The 20180-nt window shown below is 51.2% G+C and overlaps 7 protein-coding genes across 7 annotated transcripts; 3 read left to right on the forward strand and 4 right to left on the reverse strand.

Moving 5' to 3' along the window:
* Positions 1 to 2669: 2669 nt before the first annotated feature.
* Positions 2670 to 2999, forward strand: PMZ80_001173 (uncharacterized protein; the record flags this gene model as incomplete). Its single annotated transcript, XM_064869620.1, has 1 exon — positions 2670 to 2999. The coding sequence occupies one exon, from the start codon at positions 2670 to 2672 to the stop codon at positions 2997 to 2999; it is 330 nt and encodes a 109-aa protein (XP_064735117.1).
* A 674-nt stretch (positions 3000 to 3673) lies between these two features.
* HSP78 (chaperone ATPase hsp78) lies at positions 3674 to 6034 on the reverse strand (the record flags this gene model as incomplete). Its single annotated transcript, XM_064869621.1, has 1 exon — positions 3674 to 6034. One exon carries the CDS (start codon positions 6032 to 6034, stop codon positions 3674 to 3676), a length of 2361 nt encoding a protein of 786 aa, XP_064735118.1.
* A 374-nt stretch (positions 6035 to 6408) lies between these two features.
* PMZ80_001175 (uncharacterized protein) lies at positions 6409 to 7356 on the forward strand (the record flags this gene model as incomplete). Its single annotated transcript, XM_064869622.1, has 3 exons — positions 6409 to 6448; positions 6505 to 6544; positions 6753 to 7356. The coding sequence occupies 3 exons, from the start codon at positions 6409 to 6411 to the stop codon at positions 7354 to 7356; spliced, it is 684 nt and encodes a 227-aa protein (XP_064735119.1).
* Positions 7357 to 8851: 1495 nt separating this feature from the next.
* Positions 8852 to 9955, reverse strand: PMZ80_001176 (uncharacterized protein; the record flags this gene model as incomplete). The annotated part of the gene is made up of 1 exon (XM_064869623.1): positions 8852 to 9955. One exon carries the CDS (start codon positions 9953 to 9955, stop codon positions 8852 to 8854), a length of 1104 nt encoding a protein of 367 aa, XP_064735120.1.
* Positions 9956 to 10619: 664 nt separating this feature from the next.
* PMZ80_001177 (uncharacterized protein) lies at positions 10620 to 11372 on the reverse strand (the record flags this gene model as incomplete). Its single annotated transcript, XM_064869624.1, has 1 exon — positions 10620 to 11372. One exon carries the CDS (start codon positions 11370 to 11372, stop codon positions 10620 to 10622), a length of 753 nt encoding a protein of 250 aa, XP_064735121.1.
* A 1332-nt stretch (positions 11373 to 12704) lies between these two features.
* Positions 12705 to 15038, reverse strand: PMZ80_001178 (uncharacterized protein; the record flags this gene model as incomplete). Its single annotated transcript, XM_064869625.1, has 1 exon — positions 12705 to 15038. One exon carries the CDS (start codon positions 15036 to 15038, stop codon positions 12705 to 12707), a length of 2334 nt encoding a protein of 777 aa, XP_064735122.1.
* A 4833-nt stretch (positions 15039 to 19871) lies between these two features.
* On the forward strand, positions 19872 to 20180 carry PMZ80_001179 (uncharacterized protein; the record flags this gene model as incomplete). Its single annotated transcript, XM_064869626.1, has 2 exons — positions 19872 to 20054; positions 20079 to 20180. The coding sequence occupies 2 exons, from the start codon at positions 19872 to 19874 to the stop codon at positions 20178 to 20180; spliced, it is 285 nt and encodes a 94-aa protein (XP_064735123.1).

Raw genomic sequence — 20180 nt, forward strand, 5'->3', positions numbered from 1 at the left:
AACATGTCGAAAAGCGTTAGCTCAGAACGCCCCTACTACATTAGGCAAGGCAAATGCGCATACCGGGTCGTTCCTTTCGTCCCTTCGATTCGACGGCTGTCAATACCACCTACTACCTTGCAAGGATAAGGACAGCAGCATGCAAAATCTCGTCGGCGCTGTCTGATCTATTCGTATTTGTAAGTGAACGTCCCAAGTCCCAGACTGGATTGATGCACACAGCTACAGATGGTGATCATGCCCATACAATGCCACACCGAAACACATCACAACGGCTACAGCATAGATGCCTTGCAGGAAATACTCAATATGACATCGCGCTCAGACGTTGGTCAAGCACGTCGCAAAGGCGGGCCTTCAGTGACAGGAGATAGCATTTCTTGAGCATTTTGGAATACCTGCGGTTCCTACGCTTCATAGCCCTATCTTGGGGCTACCGTGTCCGCCGTTATCTGTGTGCTTTACTGACTTGAATAGACCCACATGGAACACCGATGTCGTGTCCTCGACAATGATCTTCCTTACTGCATCTCATACCCGACCCTTCACATGCCCTTGAATAGCTCCGACAGTTGTTCTAGAAAGCCCAAATCTTGGCTCAAAGCGTCCTCCACAAGACAGGTTCAGCATCGCACCTCGCCACGGAGCAGCTTGTCAATTTCGCCGACGTGTCAGACTCGAAAGAACAGACATTTTTCTATGACTTTTCCACCGATGCAGCGCGAGACACTAGCGATTGCTTCACAAGATCGCTTCGGCCTCTTGAGGGCAGCGGTGATGCTCAAAAGATGGGTATCGATCGGTGACGTTCTGTCAAGAAACACACAGGTACAGGCGATCTGCTGACCAACTTCGTGCCTGACTCCACAGGCAGTCTTCTGAACGCAACATCCTGTACACACGTCTTACTCATGGCCACACGCAGACCTTCGCCCGCGATCGTGCTTACGGGATGGCCCCCAGATCGTCCCCACTGTCTTGGAAAACTCAAGCGATCATCGCGTATCTTTGAATCCCTTACGGTGAGCCCCGGAACGATCAACAATGGCATGTTTCAAGAACCAATGTCATTTGTGGTACATCATTTCTGCATTGCTCAAACCCACGATTGGCACAAACCTGAGATCGCACAACGTCGTACGAATGTCGCCATTCTTGTCCAGATCGACGTTCTGTATGCCACAAGAACACCTGCATGAGTGCGCATGCATGGCTGAGGTCTAGCCCGATAAAAACAAGCACAGTGTACCTATCTTAAGCACGCCAAGCTCACCGTCTCTGCTCGAAGTTCCTGATTTCTACAATTTGATTGGTAGGAACTGCAGCCTGACGTGCTTGCCGGCCCGCCCGCACGGCAACAACCCTACTGTCACACTAGCTGTCTTCTAGGAGGCCTCACCACATCACCCATATTTCACAGGATCAGCCATTCAGATAAATAATTATGTTGATTGCACTTTGGCAAGGAATCGGTCGATGTTCGAATCAGAAACAACTCAACTTTATCCTTGTACTCCCGGAGTCGGGCATTTTCCTGTCTTTCGATATCTTCCGAGTCTGGATCGAGGTACACCACAGAATTTCGCAGAACAGTTATTTATGAGGAAACGCAGATCCTAGTATCGAACGAGAAATCGATTTTGGGTGAATTTATGTCCAAGCAGCGGACACAATGGCACCGATACGGCAATTGACTTCTCGCATAACGCTGCTTGCGAAACGGAACGATCATCTAACGTCAACGTGGTGGGTTCTAGGAGGGGCTGTTGTTGTTTTCGCTATCGTATGTGCTCTTGGAACATACGTTGTATGCTTTCGAGACCGCAAGCACAAACAAGCGCAGAAGCTGAGAGCACAACGTGTTTCGATTGGCAAGTGCACTCAACTGGACGACAAAGAGTCAATCTTTGAACAGGAGATGCAATTAAATTCCGACATGGGTATTGCCAAATCAGAGCGAGCTTGCTCAGTTCCTGAAAGCCGTGACTCGCGCTCACAGAATCACTCTAGACACAACAGCAACCTCGATATCGAAGCACAAAGAACCCGAAGTCGAAGCGTCGGTCCAGCTCCAAATGCATTGATGTTAGAAGCACGACACTCTCGATGCCGGAGCGTCAATCCGGCGCCCAAACTGCTGAGCATCGGCAATTACCAACACGAAATCTTTTTACCCGCGCCTTCGCACTCAAGAGAGCATTCGAGAAGCAGATCACTATCACACCCGGTCGAAGACGATCTCGACAATCAGCGGCCTCAACACGATCGAACACGTAGTGCAAGCACGGTATCACTTGTGATGAGCAGAAATGCGTCGATGCTGCAGTCTCGTTCGCCGTCACCGTCGCCATGTGCTATGAGGTGAGCTGTTGCTCTGCAGTTCTGCTAGCAGAGCTCGATAGCACTCTATTTCAATTTGTGTCTGTGGCAACAGAAAGGCATGATACATCCTCTTTTAATGGCTTGTAAATGACAATGCATTGCCAATGAGAACAAACGGTTCACGGCAATTGATAGTGTCGCTTCAATGCCACGAAGCAAATACATCGACCAAGCACAACGATGCTGCATAGCATGGGTACCTTTCATGTTGCCTCCGCCTATGATGTTAGATAGATCATCTCAAGTCTGGCCCTCTGCATAGACCTTAACGTTCGACCACAAACACGATGTCTTCCAATCTGTCACGAGCCTCGAAAGACGGAAAACCAGAGACAGCAAATCAAACAAACAAGAATGACGGTCTACTGTCAAACGTACCACCTGACTGGCTCGACAACCCCGAGCACACCTCTCTCGAGGAAGTCGACCGCTTGTTCGACGAGGTGGAAGCGGAGACAAAGATGACGAATCTGAAGCTCGCAGCCAATGGCACGAGCGAGTCTGGTGGGCAGGACACAGGTTCGAAGTCCAGCGATGGGAAGGTATCAGCCAGAAAGAAACAGAAGTCAGTCCTCCTACCAAGAAAGCCAGGCGGAGCGAAGACTAACCGAGAGTAGGGTTGACGACTAAGTCTGATACACGGCCTCCTTGCTGTGTGTGTTGAGTATTCGTTGTCCTGGTACATGACCAAGAAGGAGCGGTCGGTTCAGGCGGCTGCCTCATGTCCTCGACGATCCTCATCCCTATGCACGAGATAACTAGAGAGACAAATCGCGCATGCTGAGTCGCTACTGTAGATGAGTAGCTTGCGTGTCTTCCTCTATCGAAGGATCTATGTACTCATGACCACAAATCAGAAACACTTCCCAATCTACATCTCCTTGGGGCCTGCTACTGAATATGACTTTCTAGTGGGTTGCCAGTTTTGGCTGATGTCCCGCGAGCAGGCTCTGCTTCCTTCTAATTCTTGTCGCTGGGCAGCGGCTGTTTCAGGCGGCTGTTTCAGCAAGCACGTCAACTTCAGATGTCTCCTCGACGCGCAGTGATGTCGACAGTAGCAGCAATGAGCTGACCTCAGTCCCTCGGGAATAAAGGCAGAGATGACGGACACTTCAGTCGCACATTGAATGAAGAGAATTATGGTAGTATTATCGTACACGGAGTAGAGTAATATACAGTCTACTTATCTCATCGTCCAATCATCAGTCATTCCCAACCCACTCAAACGCCATTCAATGCTTCGCTCCAAATCTCCATGCCATATATACAATATTGATACACTTCCCAGAGCTTACTCCGCAGGTGTCGCCGTCACAACAGCCAAATTTTCCCCATCAATCTTCGCCTCAACTACGCTTCCAGATCGTGCCTCCCCCCTGATAATCAAATCCGCCAATTTCCGTCCAATCTCCGTCTGAATCAGCCTATTCAGCGGCCTCGCCCCATACCGCGGATCATACCCCTTCTCACACAACCAATCCTTCACCTCATTCGGCACAACAAGCTTGACTCTTCGTTCATTGAGACGATTCTGCAACTCAATGAGCCGGATATCCACGATATCACGCAGCGCGGGCTTAGAGAGCTTATTGAACACGATGAACTCGTCGATTCTGTTGAGGAATTCAGGCGCGTAGGAGCCTTGCACGATGTTCATTACCGCCTCCTTCTGGTCGGTTGTTACGTTTTCTGTTTTCGATGCGTCGGGGCCAACGAGGATCTCAGCGCCAAGGTTGGAAGTCAGTACGATCATTGTATTCCTAAAGTCGACCTTGTGGCCTTGTGCATCGGTGAGGAATCCCTCGTCTAGGATCTGTAGGAGGAGGTTGCTGATGTCGCGGTGTGCCTTCTCGAATTCATCGAATAACACCACTGAGTATGGTTTTCGTCGGACGGCTTCAGTGAGTTGTCCTGCGTCCTCGTAGCCGACGTACCCCGCCGTTGCGCCGATGAGGCGGGAGATGGTGTGTTTCTCTTGGAACTCGGACATGTCGAAGCGGATTACGGCTGAGTCTGTAGAGAAGAGGAAGTTGGCGATCTGCTTGACTGTTTCTGTTTTGCCGACGCCTGTGGGGCCAAGGAACATGAAGGAGGCGATGGGCCGGTTCTCGGGCGTGAGGCCCGCGCGTTGCATGCGGACTGCGTTTGCGACGGCGGTGAGGGCTTCGTCTTGGCCGCGGACGTGTTCGCGGAGTTTGTCTTCCATTGAGACTAGCTTCTCGACTTCACCGGACATTAGTTTTGTGACGGGGATGCCGGTTGTGCGGGAGACGACGGAGGCGATGTCGTCGCTTGTCACGCTGTCGTGGATGAGAGTGTCGCCGTTGGCGTTCTTGATGGGTTCGCCTTCTTGTGGGAGTTGGGACTCGAGTTTCGGGATGGTGGCGTATTGTAGTTCGCCTGCTTTGCCGAAGTCGCCTGCTCGACGGGCTACTTCGAGTTCGTGGCGGGCTGTTTCGAGATTCTCTTTTGCTTTTTTGATGTTTTCTATTTCTGCGCGTTCTTGTTCCCAGATTTCGTTGAGGCGGTAGACTTCTTTTCGCTTTTCGATTAGGGTTTCTTCGAGTTTCTCTTTGCGCTCTTTTGAGGCGATGTCGGACTCTTTCCGCAGGGATTCGAGTTCGATTTGGATGGTCATTATTTCGCGGTCGAGGGCTTGGATGGAGTCGGGTTTTGATTCTTGTTGGAGACGGAGAGCGGATGCGGCTTCATCGACCAAATCGATGGCTTTGTCAGGGAGAAAGCGGTCGGTTATGTAGCGGTTTGAGTAGGTTGCTGCTGCGACTAGAGCACCGTCTGTTATGCGTACACCGTGGTGCACCTCATACCGGTCTTTGATACCACGTAGGATGGAAATTGTGTCTGTTACTGATGGCTCGCCGACTTGGATGGGCTGGAAACGACGGGCGAGTGCAACATCTTTTTCGATCTGGCGGTACTCGTTTAGGGTTGTTGCACCGCAGCATTGTAGTTCGCCTCTGGACAGTGCTGGCTTGAGGAGGTTGCTGGCGTCAATGCTGCCTTCTGCCTTTCCCAGTCCAAGCAGGGTATGCAGCTCGTCCACAAACAGTATTACACCACCCTGGGCATCCTCAACCTCTTTCAGTACCTTCTTCAATCGCTCCTCGAAGTCACCACGGAATTTGGCACCTGCAATGAGCTGACCAAGATCAAGAGATATCACTCGCTTGTTCTTGATACTCTCTGGCACATCACCCTTCACGATGCGTTGTGCCAGACCCTCAAGGATAGCAGTCTTGCCTGTTCCTGCGGCACCGATGAGGACCGGGTTGTTCTTGGTTCGGCGGGAGAGCACCTGGATTGTGCGCTTGATTTCAGCATCTCGTCCTATTACCGGATCGAGTTTGCCTTGCTTCGCACGCTCTGTAAGATCGACACCGTACTCTTCGAGGGCAGCTTTCTCGGGTTCGCCTCCCATGTTCATGCGGTGGGTGCCACCTGGAGGGTGAGGTCCTCGAGGCCCGGTCGCGTAGCCTCGGGATGAGAAGCCATTGATCGCGAAGACAGCAGAAGTTCGAGCAAGTGGTCGTGATAGGGCGGATGGTCTCGTAACTGATCTCAGATATTGCTGTCGCAATGGTAATCGGACGCTGGCAATACGCCGTGCGGGCAGGGCTCGTACAGAAATCATGGTTGTTGACGTCCGACCTTTCTACAACTACTCCTACACCTCCCACCAACGTTATTGATATCCTTTTCGAAAAGAGTGGTGTAAGCTAGCCATGACTGCTGGCTAGAATCGACATCGATGACCATCGAATCTTCTCGAGAGGCCGATGATCATATGCTCACAGCCTCGTCGCGGTGAACAAATCATGGCAAGGCTGTGAGTCAATCGTGGTTGCCGCCCCACAACGACCCCTTCTCCACGTGTAATTTGGGCTGGCAACAATTTTTCTATTGAAGTCACTGTCCTTGACTCGAACCACTTTCTACCATATATCAGACACTTCTGAAGTTCGCGAAGAGACCTGAACAGTATCCGAAAGCTATACCACAGCCAGAATGGGTTTCCAAGAATTTGTGAACGACACCGCCTTTGCTGGTGAGTCGCAAAAGAGTAGACTACATCTCAAGCCCCGCCAACTGACTCCTTGATAGCGCTCGACAGCTGGGTGCGAACAAGATCATATATTGCTGGGTATGTTAGACCACACCTCTGTCCCTCCATTCCCTCTTCACCTGATGAGAAACAATTGGTCCGTGTTTAAGAGGCGGCTTAAGACCCCGTCGAATGACTACTTCCAATCGCAACTCAGTTGCACCTCTGATCCAACGTCTACCCCTTGCTATGGCATAGCTTGTACTCGAAAGCAAACTTTGGAGATCGTGTACTGACTGTCCACCAGCTACAACCCATCCCAAGCCGATGTAGCCACATTCAAGGCTGTCACCACCCCTCCAACCGTCGAGAAGCACCCCCACGCCTACAGATGGTACAACCACATCAAGTCGTATGAGTCAGAATTCTCCAGCCTGCCAGGTGACCCATCGAAGTCCTTTACCACCTACGGTCCCGATGTCAGCGAGGTCACCATCAACCCCAAGGACGCACCAAATGACGATGACGACGTCGACCTGTTCGGCTCTGACGAGGATGAGGAGGAAGACCCAGAGGTCGTCGCCGAACGTGAGAGAAGATTGGCTGAGTACAAGAAAAAGAAGGAAGGCAAGACTAAGCCAGCTGCCAAGTCCATTGTCACCATGGATGTTAAGCCATGGGATGACGAGACCGATCTTGACAAGCTGAAGGAGAGCGTATTGTCAGTTGAGATGGATGGTCTTGTCTGGGGTGCAAGCAAGTGGGTCCCAGTCGGTTTCGGTATCAAGAAACTGCAGATCAACTTGGTTGTCGAAGATGAGAAGGTTTCTCTCGACGAGCTCCAGCAAACACTGGAGGAATTCGAGGACTACATTCAGTCCACTGATATCGCTGCTATGCAAAAGTTGTAAGCAGTAACGACCGGCATGACGAGCTGCTCTGGCGTGGTCTTCTAGCAGCGAAGCGAGGACTATGACCATGCATGTGCACTTGGCGTTGCTTTGTTCTCAAGACTTTCAGCCTCGCAATTAGACGTCGCAAAAAGCATGTTTTACGAAGCATAGACGAGAACCCAAAGCAATGAAGCTGAACGATGGAATGAGGAAATGACGATTTACCACACAAACGCCTTCTCTAGCTCCTAGACCAGAATTCCATTTGTTCTCATGCATGAAAACCATTCCGCTTATGACTGACACGGGCATGGTCGCAAGAGAGACCTGGGTTTTGCTCTATTCGGTCACGCTTGGAAGATATCATCGCAGTAACTGTTCCTTACCAATTGCGTCTTCCTTTACTCAGTGCTGGAGGCATACCTTCCTTGGCCACATAGCCGCTTTACTGCAGGTTCGACTCTCGTTTCTACCTTACAACGGCCTTAGGGATTGCGTCAGCCGGAATCAAGGATCGAGGTACTTGCATTGCCATGAGTGGTAGTTGCCGCGTTTCACCAAATATCTATTGCTCGTCGCTAGGTTAGCTTCACACGACAGAATAAAATGAGCAACACTCATCTTCGGTTGGTACAAAGTATTCAACGTAGTTTTCACAATGGCCTCTCCATTGACTCGTTACAATCTCGCGCCGTAGGTGCACAGTACGTAGGCTCTTAAGGCTCCTTAGGTAGGTAGTATAAGTCTGTCTCATAAGGAGGCCCCTGCGCTGAAGCATCCAGCCGGTTCTGGTAATAGATGGCAAACTCGGCTCACCCTTCCAGCGTACGGACTTGGCCATCTATCTCAAAAACCGGCGCTAGCATGTACCACTCCGGGCAGCGTACACAGCCCGGAGATGACCGTAGGTCACCTATACAGCCAGTGTAGCCTTAACGACTGAGATCACTCTTACTCCGATTGTTCGGCGTGCGGTGTCGACTCTATTGTGAATATTACATTGGGTACCTGGTACACATAAGGCATAAGACGTGATGGAAGCTGGTTTGAAACGTTAAGCTCGACAGTGTTATCACTACTCTACACTAATCTGTACCCATCGAACATCCTCAAGACATTCTCCTTACTCCCCGTCAACCTCATTCAAATTCCCGTCCTCCCTGACCACCCTATCATTCTCATCCTCACTCCTCGTCCTCAACTCCTTCAACCTTCGTTGCTGTTTCCTCTGTTCCCGTTCAGTCCGTCGCTCAATTGTGAATCGTTCCTCCCGCTGCTCACACGCGACGATGTACGCATCTAACCTCCGTTCGTCGTGGCCACTAAGCGTTTCAGGTGTGCTTCTTCGGTGCAAGTATATATGCGGCAGTGTCTCGCGATCCGGAGCCTCGATGCCATGGGTGTGGGACGGTTCGTGCAAAGCAGGAGGGACAACGGGAATGGGAACGGGATGTGGCTGCGGGTGTAGCTGTGACTGCAACTGCCTACCTCCCCACCTACCTTCTTCATCGTCCTAGTCCGGAGAGGTAGCGTGGTCAGTAGTAGGCGGCACACCACGGTACAGCTGTGCAATGAAGTCGTCGATGCCGTCCATCCAGGAGTCATCGCTTGGGAGAATCGGTAGTGGTGGGTTATCGTGGGATACCTCTGCTTCCGCCTCTGCTGCTGCTTCTGCATCCATCCGCGCAAATTCGACGTCGAAGTCATTCGGGTAGACGCCGTATTCTATGTTCTGCGCTGGCTGTGAATCTGCGCCTTCGGGCGCTAAGTGGTGTGTTGACGGGGGAGACGGTCGTGTCTGGCGGAAGTACTCATCTATCCTCGTCTGCGCTGCAACTTCCTGCTTGTCTCGCTGTTCCTGATGACGTCTTGCTGAGTCGTTCCCTCTCTGCACAACCCAGCCAGTCGTACTGCTACTCACACCTATGTCTGACGGGTCACCGTACAGTCCAGCGGCGTGGTCCTGTGCATTCCATCTGACGATTGGTCCGCCGAAGACGTACTCGAGAACTGTTTTCTTTGCTTCGGCTTCTGAGCGGTCGGCGAAGTGGCGCTGGGTTTCTGGGGTGGTTTGGGGGTCGATGGGGAGGTTGTAGCGGTCTACCCAGATTAGCCGGTCGTTGGGGCATGTTGGATCGGGCTCGGGAGTGGGGAATTTTGTTTTCGCCGGTGTGTTGGATATATGGTCCAGATGCTGACCGAGGCTTAGGTCGTCCTCATCAAGCTCGTAGATGTCTCTTCCTCGGATTAAATGGGTCACCAGTGTAGTCGCTAGCACTTGGTGTCCAATATCGTACAGGCCGCCTACGATATTCCTCACGAATGTGCGGAAGCCCTGAGGTGAGCTAAGTGCTTGACCTTGCACTTGCGAGGACTGCAAGAGCCGTAACCGGACAGCGGGGTCTTGCTCATGCAGCAGTAAAGTGTTGAATTCGTAGGCTAGTTCCTGGTCTGCTCGGCTTGCGAGGACGTTGGATATCTGCTGCGCTATCTCGATGGGTAGTTGCGAGGCTGCTAGGGAACATGGCGTGACATGGCGGCATTTGAGGCGGAGAATGAGCTTGTCGGCTTCGGTGTCGCGAGTAGATTTTGGGATGAGGTCTGGAGCTGGCTTCATGGTAAGGTAGGTCGTTCTTCGGTGGTCGATTGTTAGTCGTTGTAGTCGCTTCTGTGGTCTTCAGAGGAGGAAGGAAGAACATTCTGCTTGCTAGAGAGATCTGGCTTGTACTATAGACTGCGCATGCGGTTCGGATAGATGAGGGATACTTCAGTGGTGACCATATTGACAAAGGAGGGTATCTCGGTGTCACCGTCGCGGTTGAATGCACAGCCGTCGTCAGACCGAGTATCGCGCCTGGTCGCGTAGACGGTGTGGTCATACTGATTTTGAAGGTAGTGAAGGCGCAGGTCCACGATCCTTGATAGAGAGCCTAATTGGTCTCGCAGCATGTTGTGCGCGACTGTCGCTGGTATGAGTGTGCGCTACGTTCTTGGCGACTCAGTAGTAGGAGAGCTCGCAATCCAAACTGTACTGTTAGCAACATCTTGGATACAATCAAACAATATAGGACAACCGTGCGCATGTTAGAGGTCTCTTTTCTGGCTGCGTTTCGATGATACTTGCCGCATAAATGCGAGTCTACCAATCCTGAAAGGTTGACACCACCTCCATTTTTGCCTTCTTACTCTTTAGCGATACATAATCCGGTCGTCGCGCTATTTTCCTCGTGACCATGTAGAGTCTAGCGCTTGCCTTGACCAACCTGCACGATACTCGTGTCTCAGACGGTCTCCCAGTTTTCATTTTTCAACGTTCCTTCCACCTTGACCTCCTGTTGGGATCGCTTCCTCTTCGGTACTCGCTTGGGTTGTAATGTAGAGACGTCAAACCCTGTAGACTGCAGTTCGTCGGGATCAAATGGCCCAAATCGCTTCTGCAATCCCTCTGCAGTATTTTCGGGCTCTTGGAAGACCTCATAAACTTCGGTATGGCTGTACTTATGGTCATCAACTAGATGTTTCTCAATTGATTTCAGTCGTAAGTACGACTTTTGGCAACCTCCTAGTCGACAAGCGAACCATGTGCCAGCGTCTGCCACCTTGCAGATCTTTGGATTGCCTAACCGTGGTATTTGACGGACAAACTGGATAAGACGCGGCTGCCGATACAACCTCTGGCGTCCTGCTACGCCACAGCTGAGCTCGTTGACTTCGAAGCCGATTTTGAGACCTACTTCTGCCAAGAATGCAAGGAGAGCGGGTTGTGCTTCGGAGCCGCCCTTTGTAAGCAGGTAATTCAGGACACGAATGTGTAGATCGATATCGAAGTTTTGAGGTGCTGTGACTGATGGCCGGTTGAAGAATCGTGGATAGTGGTTGACGAATTGTAGGAAGACCCGATCCGATTGGTCGAGGTTACAGAGCACTTCATGTGCTATGCTTCGAGAAACCGAGATCTGCTCGTTACCCACAAACCAGTCATAGGTATCGTTGAAGTCTTGATACAAAGTGATCACGTCCTCGTTGGCTGACATTATTCTTCTGAGATCGTGCGGATTATGGATAGATCGATTTCAGGAATCGGGTCTGGGGGTTCGATGCGTTGTGTTTATGCTAGAAGCGTATAGAAATGTTAGAGGACCATCTGGTGCTTTATATGCTTGATGCTGCTGCACTCGCCTCGATCGCTCGGATCACTGTATCACGGTCATCAGCACACTTGAGGGTCAGTACCATTTCACATAACACGAACATCCAGCATGTAGGGCAGCACGACACGGTGAGTCGCTGCATAAGGGTCAACTCGTCGATGATGTTGATGAGAACGCTTTGCCATAGTGGTTGTGAGGTATTCCCAGCACTGTCGAGCGAGCGTCGTGTGAAGGTCGGGCAAGTGATGAAGTAAAAAGTGTTTCGGCCCATTTGCTGTACGAATACTGTACACAGGCTGGTTGGTGTCATTGGGCCCGCTGCATCACTGAACCATGGCCGTCCTTTATTCAATGAGCATTTGGTCTTCGTTGATAGCAGAAACCTCTCTTAGGTATGTCGGAAATGTTGCTTTAAGGAACTAGGGAGATGGGGATGGCGTATCTATATCTGTGAGAAGGTTGTGTATGCTAATTTTCGCATCATCTAAGGACGTCTCATTTAACAGTAGTAAAGCCATTTTCTTTTACTTTAGCACTGTCATCAGTGCTGCAGCTGTATCGAAGATCAGAGATGAGTCTGAAGTCTGAAATTCACAAGTATATCACATATCATTGGTGACAAAGGTAAGCATGGCGCACACAGGACGGTGACAGTACAAGGCCAGAGAAAAGTCATTGAATGGAAGACACTGGCAGGACAATCACGTATGCGGCGAAATATTAATCCGGCCCGTTCCTTCTCTTACCTTCATAAGTTGGACACGAACCTGTAATTCACGCAGAACAGCAGATGAAGAAACTATGATGATCAAGAACTTACAACAAAAGCACCTTTTAGACAATGCCTGGATTCTGAGTTGCTTGAGGCAACTATGGATGAACTAACAGGAACAGAGAGTAACGTAAATCAGTACACATTGATTTTGTACAACAGCCAATGAAATGTTTAGGGACTCCTCATGCTGAGGCGTCCATCGCTTTCCTGAATCCGCACATGCTATGCTCGAAACATCCTCTGTAAACCTTTCACATCATGGCGTGGGTATAATTATGTACGCTCGAACAATCGTCACCAAAATTCCAATCAGACCAACCCAAAGATACTGCAAGCAACGACAGATATCGAGGCATTGCAGAAGGCATAGCGCCGCTGTGAAGCTCAACAATCCTCCGCATTAGGGCAAGCGACTTTCATGAATACTGCTCGAGACTGAATTACAGGCTCAAGGCAGCGACGGCAAGAGCCAACACAGTGAAGAGAGACACGTGGCTGGAGCTGGCAGCACCAGTGAAGGTCTTGATAGGAGAGGTATCGTTGCTGCCACTGCCACTGCCACTGGTGCTGCTACTGTAGCTGCCAGTGTTCGAGTTAGGAACGTAGCTGTTGCTGCCAGTGTTCTCAGAAGATGTGACGTCGCCAGTGCTTGGGTTGTTAGGACCGACCCAGACACCGTTGTCCCAGCTACCGCTGCTTGAGCTGCTGCTGCCGCTGTTGTCTCCGCTGTTGCTAGAGCCACTGGCGTTGTTGGAACCGCTACCAGAGTTGCCGCTTGATCCAGAGCCGGATGAGCCGTTGCTCTGTCCGTTACCTTGACCGTTGCCGTCCGGACCCTTGCCAGGGTTGGCTGGGCAAGAGGCTGGGCAGTTGCAGGATGGGTTCCAGGTAGAGTTGGAAGAGCCCTCTCCCTGGCAGACCTTTCCGGCGTCAGATGGGGCATATGGCCAGTTGTCAACACCGTCAAGAATAGCAATAGCCATACCACCCGAGAAGTGAGTCTGCATGTGGCAGTGAAGGAACCAAGCACCTGCAATCTCAACCTTGTATCGGAAGACAGTCCAGGTGTTGGTGCCTTCGCCTGGCACGGTGGTGTAGCCGTCAACAAATGGTGGGTTGGCAAAGTTGAACATAGACGCATTGTATGCAACGGCGTCAGCAACAGAGGTCCAGTTGAAGGGGCCCTTGCCCTGGCCAACCATGAAGAACTTGTTCGCGTGCTTGTGAATAGGGTGAGGCTGAGCGAGAGGACCAGTAGTTTCCAAGATGATGTCAACCCACTCGCCCATGTTGGTCTTCTTGATGATATCGCTTTCTTGAATGGTGGCAGGGTCCTTGTAGAGAAGTGGGGTACCATCATCGTTGGACATGTCGTAGGGGGTGTTGCCCGCCAGAGTCCATCTGTAAGCGTCTGGCTGGTTTGGCAACTTCTGGATCTGCATTCTGATGGTTCGGTCAGCGGTCTTAGAGACTTGCTCAGCTGGGATCGGGGCAGCCTTGAGTGCGTTGAATGGAACAACCGTGGTGGTGTTGGTGATAGGGTTACCAGCGACGTTGAGCAGAGCGGTACCAGTGACTGCGGTAGCAGCAGAACCCTTGTACTTGAGAACAGCAGAACCGCTGATGACCTGGTTGAGACCCATGTTGGAGATCTGGATCTGGTAGTCGCCAGCCGCTTGGTCAAGCTTGACAAAGACCGAGACACGTTCACCATTGGCGACGTTGATTTGGTCAACTTGCTGAGGGGTAACATAGTGTCCGTTGTAGTCGTACACCCACATCTTGTGGCTGGCAATAGAAGCCTTGAGGATGGCAAAAGCACCAGGGTTGATGAATGTGAGCGAGGCATAACCAGCAGCAGCATCGACCTCCAGAGTGTAGGTCTTGCCAGTCGATGGTGTACACGTGTCGTAAACATCAGCAGGGAGAGCAGCAAGGTTTCGAGTGAAGTTGCCTTGAGTGGCAGGGGTGTTTGCAGGGATGCAACCTTTGGCGGTATATCCAGCACCGGCGGTAAGGTTAGCGACCTGGGGTGGGCTTAGAGCAGTGAGCTGATCTTTGGTCAAACAAGTCTGGGAGCCCATGCCGTTAACAATGAGGGAGTCGGCGCAAGCAATATCGATGTTGGCAGCCTCTTCGATAGCGAAGAATTGGTCGAATGTGTACTTGGACCAGTCGGAGATGAAGAGAGGCTCGGTCTTTGCGGCAGCAAGCTTGAGTGCGTCGACCGCTGATGAGTCGACAGCACTGAATGGGTTCTCCTCCTCGTCACTTGGGGAGATGAAAATGGCGCCATAAAGGCCGTCCATAAGCTGTCCTTTGTAGTGCGAGTGGTAGAAGTAGCCACCCTGCTCATCTGCAGTCCATCTGTACATGTATGTGTCACCAGCCTTGATAGCATACTGGGAAAGACCAGGTACACCATCAGACCAAGGTGTACCAGTCTGCTGAATACCGTGGAAGTGAACACCAGTGTCCACCTCCAGGTGGTTGATGACCTTGAAGTCAACACATTCGCCAACCTTCATTCGAAGAGCTGGACCCGGGAAGGAGCCGTTGGTGAGGATAGCGCCTCGCGACCCGGCACCTGTGGCGTCGACGCCACCCCATGCCACTTCGATGGTGAATGGGATACAGTCTGATGTTGCTTTGCAGATCTCCTCTGCTCGTCGGTTAAGGACATTGGCAGTGTTGGCGCTGGTCAAAGGGGCAGCGATGGCGGCTGAAGCCAGCGAAAGTACTGAAAGCGCACTGGTAAATCGTGATCCTGCCATTTTGAATATGTTTAAAAAATGAACGAAAATAATAGTATCTTCTTTTTTGAAAGAGTGGACGGCTGAAGAGCCAAATGTTGTGATGGAGGAGAACAGAAGCGAGTGACTGTAGGAGGTGATGGCAAGTATTTGAAGAGTCTGGCGTGTGATCGGCGGGAGAGGCACTCACAGGAGACACAGGTAGTGGAGGTGGGTCACACCGTTACTGCTGGAGACGTGCCTCATCTGAGGCGGATCCTACTCAATTTCTGATCCCAGACTAGCTTAGTGAAAGCCTCCCGAATCCAAAATTGAGCTTAGGTTGGCTCCAAGCCGTTTCGCCAGCTGTGGATCCTATACTCGTTCCTGCATTAGCACGGCGTGGTCGAGCCATGATTCGTTGGCGCCACCTCAGCACGTGTGGTAGTGAGCGGATCTGGTCGTGGGCAGAACTTTGCAGCTCAACCTTGCGCTCGAGACTCGGTACAAGTAGATGATGATTTATAGCAGTAAATGAATGTGACATGTGGCTACTGCCGTGATTCATGCTGTTCATGATTGCTGTGAAGTGGTGTCAGGTCTGTCATTTTGCCGCCGGACATCGGCAGAGACGTGTGATGCGTCTGACCTGTTCTGTAGCCGGAGGCCTGTTGTGACATCAGTCAACCTATTGGTCACCAGACGAGTTTTCACCTGTTCAGTAACGTGGAGAGGGCTGCCGACCACTCAATATGGGCTCAATCCGTATCAGGCAACTTGATGAAACCGGTGGACATAGAATTTTGGCAGAAGGAGGGAGCGACTCGATAGCGGCGCTAATGAGGTTAATGCCAAGTGCCGTTAGCCGAAGGAGCGTTAGCAACCGGCCAGGCTGATTTCAGGGGTTCATCCCGTCCTGCAGCTAGCCAGTGGCTGCAAAGTTTCGGCCAAGATCCAAAGGTCAGCGTCTCAAGTGCTGTGCTTTACAGGTTCCTGGAATTTTGTGGAGTGCTCCAGAACATCCACAACGCGTGCTGTAGTCGCTGACACAATAATCATACCCTCTGCTATAGTTAGTACATACAGTCTGCCCGGAATCGACGGCCAGCAAGCTCGGCAGGCTCCTCGCGCCTACAGTACTGAAGGAAGGACAGTGTCTGCCGAGAGCGCTACAGTCCCAACCATGTCGAGAATGCCTGTCAATTTCTCCTTGGAGGATTTCTGCGATTTGCGTGTCTGACCATTGATCCTGCTTGAAAGGATTCGCATGTCCAGGAGGAATGGCCTGCAGTATCGCAATCGCTGCCATGAGCCTCAGAAAGATCAACGTCGGCTACAGTCATCGTCTGAGCACCATCAGAAAGTAAACTGCCTGCGACCGATTTTATTGTGTAATCCAGCCTCAATTGCGAATCTCGAATTATCATTGGATTCTACGCCAGGTTGAAAGCTTTCCGAGACGCGTTCATGTTAATCCTGCCTCGGGAGCAACTGCTCAGCAGTGCTACAACGCGCTGTTCCGTGTAATCCGATCGCTCTGATCCGTCCTGCTGATCGCCATATACAAGCTGAACAACGGATGGACAGCGCTTGTCGGGTCAAACAAAACCTGAACGTCGCGACTGTCTGGGCACTACTGCATAAACCAGGTCGAAAGCAATACACGCTCATAGTGCGTGCCCTTAGATCTGGGCCTCTTGGTTCGCCTCTAATCAGATGCCTTCAACAGTAATTGGGATTGGATAAAGTCATTGCTGTCAACGGCAACAATGACCGGCTTGGCTCCCAAGCAAGAAGGATTGACCCATGCGAAATTGCAATCTACCAGTAAGAATCAGCAGATACTAATGACCAATGACGTTGCTTGCGGAATAACAGCTTGCAATAATGCCATCTTCGTAAGCAATAAAATCATGCGCGACCTGATGGTAAGCACTAGAACGACCATGGATTGACCCATCTGTCCTTGCCACCCTCCCATTTCCTTCCTTCGCGAATCATTCGCCATACGGTAAGCGTGTGCGATTCGATCTCTCAGCCTTATTCTATCAGCTGAGACTCTCATGGATTTAGCATATCGCTCTCTGTCTACTTACCGTGAAATCTTCTTGGACCCGGCATCCTCTTGGCACGACCTAGGTGCTGGCTGCTTCAGTCAGTAACCCGCTACGTATAGCATTCCGTCGCAGGTATCCCTGAACGAAGACGTTGTCCACCACGAACGACGAACAACCGGCACATACGGTTTCCAAGCACATCAGAAACCTTTGCAAGCTACCTAACAAAACGAGGACGTCAATGAACCTGCGTCACCGACGATCCGCGTGTGACCTTCCTGGCAACTTCACGGACAAGTTTGTGCGACACTGGCTGCCTTTACGGGTGCTACCCGATCTTGTACCACCAGCTGCGGCTATTTGATCGTCGTCGAGCCCCTCTCGTTCCCGTTTCTGCCGCAACGTGCCGACTGGTTTGGTTTTACCTCTCTACCTCGAAAGCTCTAGGCATGTCGACTGGTGTTGCCCGGACAAGAAGACACGAAGACCGCGTACAAGAGCACGTTTATGCTGCTTTAGAGTGAGCAGACATAGTAGGACGGCCGGAACTAGTATACAAATAGTGTTGCTGTCAACACGTCAGCCGCGATGAGACCTACCGTGTCGCAATTAAGCCGATGATGCAACCGACCATTCCTGGCTTCAGGATGCGGCGAAGGACCGCGTGCATGATATTTGGTTTCAGAAGGCGCAGGTCTGCGCATATGCAAGGGAAAGCCCTATAGCGGCGTGCCTGATGCTCATGTTTATCGTGGTGTTGCGTGCAAGGACTAACAAAATCTAGTGACAAAGTCGGCCAATTTCGTCGTTGGCACCTGTCGAAGCCATATCGTCAATATGGATATTACGAACAGTGGCAAGAGCATGAGAGCAGCTCCAGACAGAGAGCCGGAGAATGTCAGTAACGGTACATGCTCACAAGCAGTTCGTTAGTGTTGATAGCACCTACCATGAAGACGTTCAATCTCAGGACTCCTACAGTAAACCACATGTCAGTCATATGCCACATATATAACGTCCTTTTCTTCGGCGCGGTATTGTTACGTTCCACCACACTACTTGTGCAGGGCTCAGGTCACGAGAATCTGATGATCACATCGACATCGAAAGAGGGGCCCTTTGATGCAATGCCGCACCCTTGGGGTGCTCTGAGCTCACGCAGCTTGACCATCCATACTGCTCAAATAACAGCCAGCAGACGAGGGCCGAACCCTGCAGACCGCATCTGGAATATCTTGCGGCTTTCTACTTCATCTCAACTCAGTTCTCGTGTCCTCTAGCTCTTACCTTATACCGCACTTCGCAACCATGAATCGATTCAGAGGACCGGCGCAGCGTCGCAAGTTTCGGAAGATCCGACCAGCAGCCATGAACAGAAAGGTGGGTCATGAAAGAAGATGCTTGTGTTGGCACAGTTGCATTCGGCCTCCGCCTTTGCTCTTCCGCAGTTGTTGCGCCATGGCTGACACTGGATAGGGAAGGATAGATGTTGACTAGCAGAAGTTCAACGGCAGGAATCGATTTCATGTGTGCCAGAATCAACTATCTCGTGGTTCGTAGTGATAAGCGCGTCACTGTGATTCAACGTCAGTCTAGACGTGATTTTGATACACGAGGGTCAAGCAGAGAGACTGTGTCGGATCCGGAGCACGAGCCTCTCGAAGCTCGGAACACTGTCAAAGCTTCTTAGAGCGATCATTTCAGGGTACACTGGCTTAAATGCGCATGTGTATGGCTGCCAAATATCTGTTTGAATGATTGTAACGCCGATTATCACATGGCTCGGACTTCCATCAATCGAAAAAGAATTCGAGAGAAGGATGAACCCGAAGCCAGCCTGAGGGAGATGGCTTGAGTGGGGTACATCCACACGGCCGATCTTACCCCTCAAAGGTAAAGCGCCCTACGCGTCACCATCGCTCCTGCAAGAGACTTCTATCCTTCGAAACTCCCCTTCGGAGTGGTCCATCCTCACTCAGCTGCAGCCACCTCTAAAACAGCCAATTGTCGCAAATGCTTTTTCTTCTTGACTGCCTCGCCATGGCTCGTCAACGATTTAGCCTCGGATCACAGCTTGTGCCCATTGGATACACAAATAATCCCGTGCTCAAATGTTACTGCGCATTTTTGTGCACCGAAAGTGGTGCACGTTATGTGGCTGTCTCACAGACAGAAATGCTTGGACGCCGAACCCCAAGAAGGTAGGTGAGGAAGGGTCAAGAGGCAACACATCCCATCTTCTAGACGAGGTAGGTGCGGTGGTGCGCAGCGTGGCCAGACACGTCCCTTCAGCCTTTGCTGAGCTTTGTTCTCTTCTTGCCTGAAATTCTTCACACATTGTTTCTTTCTTATTGTAACACCACCGATATTCTATTTTCAGCATCAACAGTATTGATTCTGTTGTATCTTCAGTACAAACAGGGGTCCGTGCAGTATCTGCTCAGAGTCCTCGGCTCCACTTTTCACTGCGATACAACTGCAGCGTCAGCCACGCCTGAAACGCGAACAATACTTTGCGAACATCGCAATAGTGTTGCAAGGAACTATCTTGATGCACGACTGGTTCAGAGCGACATTACGCCCAGACTGATTCCAGAAGAATCAGTGTAAACTTGGAATTGCCAGGCCACATCTGCACCATTACACAATTTGTGTCACCTTGCTCAGGTCGACCTCACTTGAGCCTCGACATCACCATCAACATTGACATTTGGCGTTTGACGTTTGACTCCAATACCCTCTCACCGCATTCCATTCTCCTCCTTATCCTCATCATTGCTACCACCATTACCACTCTCATCCGTCACCCACCACAGCCATGGCAAATGGGCTCGCTCCAGGCGTCGTAGTCCTCGTCGCCATCATTGCCGCCGCAGCTGTAGTGGCTGTCGCAGCAGCAATGCACCGTGTATACAGCGTCCGAGGCCAACCAAATGACCCCGAAAGTCGCGACGCAATGATGACAAGCATGAGCAACGAGCAAAGCAACTATATGCGAGATGTGAGAATGAGAGGCTAACTGCAGCAATGGGGCGTTGCGCCTGCGTATGAAGGGTATGAGGCGCCAAGGAGTCAGGTTGCGAGGGGTGGGAGGAATGATAGTTTTGGCGGGACGAGTTATGGCTAG

This window comes from Knufia obscura (genome assembly GCF_036327395.1).
Source record: "Knufia obscura strain CCFEE 5817 isolate CBS 148926 chromosome Unknown scaffold_1, whole genome shotgun sequence".
NCBI lineage: Eukaryota > Fungi > Ascomycota > Eurotiomycetes > Chaetothyriales > Trichomeriaceae > Knufia > Knufia obscura.